Source organism: Passer montanus, unplaced genomic scaffold (genome assembly GCF_014805655.1).
Source record: "Passer montanus isolate IOZ18808 unplaced genomic scaffold, ASM1480565v1 scaffold375, whole genome shotgun sequence".
Classification (NCBI taxonomy): domain Eukaryota; kingdom Metazoa; phylum Chordata; class Aves; order Passeriformes; family Passeridae; genus Passer; species Passer montanus.
In genome coordinates, this window is record NW_024368541.1 from 34,385 (window position 1) to 38,039 (window position 3,655).

Sequence of the window (3,655 nt, forward strand, 5' to 3'; positions counted from 1 at the left end):
CCCCGCCGCACCTCCTTTCCGCGGGCCCCGAGCGCTCCGCGCCGCCGCCGCCGCCGCCTTGGGGCGCTTGGCCGCGGCCTTGGGCCGGCCCTGCGCCATGGCGGCCGTGAGGGAGCGCGGGGCACGCCGGGATGCACCGGGGCGGAAGTGCGCAAAGGGTGCCGGGATATATCGGGGCGGAACTGCGCAAAGGGTGCCGGGATACAACGGGGCATTAATGCCGCAAAGGGTGCCGGGATACACCGGGGCGGAAGTGCGCAAGGGATGGCGGGATACACCGGGGCGGAAGTGAGCAAAGGGTGCCGGGATACACCGGGGCGGAAGTGAGCAAAGGGTGCCGGGATACACCGGGGCGGAAGTGCGCAAGGGCTGCCGGGAAATATCGGGGCATTAATGCCGCAAAGGGTGCCGGGATACACCGGGGCGGAAGTGAGCAAAGGGTGCCGGGATACACCGGGGCGGAAGTGCGCAAAGGGTGCCGGGATATATCGGGGCGGAACTGCGCAAGGGGCGCCGGGATACACCGGGGCGGAACTGCGCAAGGGGTGCCGGGATATACCGGGGCGGAAGTGCGCAAAGGGTTTCGGGATACACCGGGGCGGAAGTGCGCAAAGGCTGCCGGGATACACCGAGGCTTTATTGCCGCAAAGGCTGCCGGGATTTACCGAGGCTTTGGTCCCGCAAAGGCTGCCGGGATGCACCGGGGCGGAAGCCGTCACCGCTCCTCGCGCTCCGCCACCTCCCGGCACACCTGGGAGGGGGCGAAGACCCCCCACTCCGTGATGATGCCCCCCGTGATCAGCTCGTGCGGCGTGACGTCAAAGGCCGGGTTCCACACGTCCACGTCTGCACGGGAGGGGGGCAGGGGGTACACGGGGTCAGGGGGGCTCTGGCAGCGACCCCAGCCCCTCCTGACCCATCAGAGAACCCCGAACCCTGCAGAGCAACCCTCTGAGACCCCCGGGAACCCCCCGAGAGCTCCCCCAGACCCACCGAGACCCCTCAGACTCCCCCAGACCCACTGGGACCCCCCCTGAGAGCACCCCCAGACCCCCCAGCACCCCCAGGGGGGGCTCCCCGTGCCCCCCCCAGCCTCCAGCCCCCCTCCCCGGCCCGGCACCCACCGGGCTCGGCCAGGAGGACGCCCCCGAGCTGGGTGAGCTCGCTGCCCGGCCGCTCCTCGATGGGGATGAGGCCGCCCGAGGCCAGCGCGGGGTCGCAGGTGCTGCTGGGGGCGGCCACGTAGAAGGGGACGCGCAGGTGGCGCGCGGCCAGCGCCAGCTGGAACGTCCCGATCTTGTTGGCCACGTCGCCGTTGGCCGCCACGCGGTCGGCGCCCACCACCACGGCTGGGGACACGGAGGGGCTGCGTCACCGGGGGGCCACCACGGCCCCTGCTCTTTGTCCCTGTCCTGGCCTGTGTCACCTGGCCCCACCCCGTGTCCCTTTTCCTTGTCCCCACCCCGTTCTGTGTGTCCCCATGCCATGACCCTCCTTTTTGTCCCCATCCCCTTCTGTGTGTCCCCACCCCGTGTCCCCTCACCCTGTTCTGTGTGCCCACCCCGTCACCCATCCCGTGTCCCTCCTCCTCGTCCCCATCCCACTCCGTGTGTCCCCACCCCCTGCTCTGTGTCCCCATCCTGTGCCCTTCTGTCCCCCCCCCCCCCCCCCAGTCCCTCCCAGTTCACCCCAGTCCCCCCAGTGCCGTACCCAGCGCGGTGCCGTAGCCCGCCGTGGCGAGGGTCCCGGTGTTGCAGTGGGTCAGGAGGGTGACGGGGCCCCCCCCCGGGACCCCCCCCAGGATGTGCTCGGCCCCGTGGGCGCCGATGCTGCGGTTGTCACGGCGGTCCTTGGCCAGCAGCCCCTCGATGTACTCGATGATGCTGGGGGGAAATGGGGATGGAGACCCCAAAATCTGCCCCAAACCCAGCCCAAATCTACCCCAAAATTCACCCAAACCCCACCCCAGAATCCTGACCCCAAACCCAACCCCAAACCCAGCCCAGCAGCCCCTCGATGTACTCGATGATGCTGGGGGGAAATGGGGATGGAGACCCCAAAATCTGCCCCAAACCCAGCCCAAATCCTGACCCCAAATCCTGACTCCAAAATCCACCCCAAATCCCCCCACCCGGGAACGCCAAATCGCCCCCCAAAATCCCCTCAAATCTCCCCAAAACCCCCTCAGATCCCCCCCAAACGCCCCAAAACGGGACAGGAGCGGGACAGGAGCGGGACAGGAACGGGACAGGAGCGGGACAGGAGCGGGACAGGACCGGGACAGGAGCGGGACAGCGAGAGCCGGGATAGAGAGAACCGGGATAGAGAGAACCGGGAGAGAGCCGGGACAGAACCGGGATAGGGCCGGGAGAGAGAGAACCGCGACAAACCCGGGATAGAGAGAACCGGGACAGAGCCGCGATAGAGCCGGGATAGAACCGGGAGAGAGACGGGATAGAACCGGGACAGACCCGGGATAGAGAGAACCCCTCACCGTGCACGCCGTGCTCCCGCACCCCATTCTGTGTATCCTCCCAATGTCCCCCTGTCCCCATGTCCCCCTGTCCCCTCACCGTGCACGCGGTGCTCCCGCACCCCATTCTCTGTGTCCCCCTTTGTCCCCTGCCCTGTCCCTTTGTCCCCTGTCCCCCCCATGTCCCCCCGTCCCCTCACCGTGCACGCGGTGCTCCCGCATGGCGGCGGCCGCGGCGCTGTCGGCGATCAGCGTCACCGGGATCCCGTCGTGGCGCAGCTCCAGCGCCGAGAGCCGCGAGCCCTGGTTGTAGGGCCGGGTCTCGGTGCAGAACACGCGGGACAGCGAGCCCCGCTCGTGCAGGGCCCGCACCACGCCTGGGACACGGGGGGACACGTCAGGGACACGTCAGGGACACCTCAGGGACATCTCAGGGACACGGGGGGACACTCAGGGATACCTCAGGGACACCGGGGGGGGACACTCAAGGACACCCCCACAGAGAGGCCCCAAAAACCCCAGGGGGAAAAATAGGGCACGGAGCCCCCCCCAGTGCCTCCCAGTTCCCTCCCAGTGCTCCTCCAGGCCCTCCCAGTATAACCCAGTTCCCCCCTAATTCCCCTCCAGACCCTCCGAAGTCCCTCCCAGCTTCCCCCCAGTCCATCCCATAAAATAGGGCACGGAGCCCCCCCCAGTGCCTCCCAGTTCCCTCCCAGTGCTCCTCCAGGCCCTCCCAGTATAACCCAGTTCCCCCCTAATTCCCCTCCAGACCCTCCGAAGTCCCTCCCAGCTTCCCCCCAGTCCCCCCCAGTCCATCCCATTCCGGGGGTCTCAGGGGGTCTCAGGGGGTCTCTGGGGCGGGTCAGGGGGTCTCAGGGGGTCTCTCGGGGGGTCCCGCTCACCTCCATGTCGCGGATGGCGCCCCAGGCCCGCTCCACGCCCCCCACCCGCTCGTAGCGGAGCTGCCCCGGCAGCAGCCGCTGGGGCGGGTCAGGGGGTCTCAGGGGGTCTCTCGGGGGGTCCCGCTCACCTCCATGTCGCGGATGGCGCCCCAGGCCCGCTCCACGCCCCCCACCCGCTCGTAGCGGAGCTGCCCCGGCAGCAGCCGCTGGTTCAGGAGCTGCAGAGAGCCGCGGCGGTAGCGGAGCGACTGCAGCGCCATCGGGCAGGAGCGGGACAGGA

At 69.0% G+C, this 3,655-nt stretch overlaps 1 protein-coding gene across 1 annotated transcript; it reads right to left on the reverse strand.

Moving 5' to 3' along the window:
* Window positions 1–616: 616 nt before the first annotated feature.
* Window positions 617–3,649, reverse strand: MRI1 (methylthioribose-1-phosphate isomerase 1). The gene is made up of 5 exons (XM_039717224.1): window positions 3,477–3,649; window positions 3,376–3,435; window positions 2,674–2,872; window positions 1,125–1,349; window positions 617–846 (listed from the first exon to the last, which is right to left on the reverse strand). Exons 1-5 carry the CDS (start codon window positions 3,633–3,635, stop codon window positions 716–718), a joined length of 774 nt encoding a protein of 257 aa, XP_039573158.1. The 5' UTR covers window positions 3,636–3,649; the 3' UTR covers window positions 617–715.
* Between the last annotated feature and the right edge of the window lie 6 nt (window positions 3,650–3,655).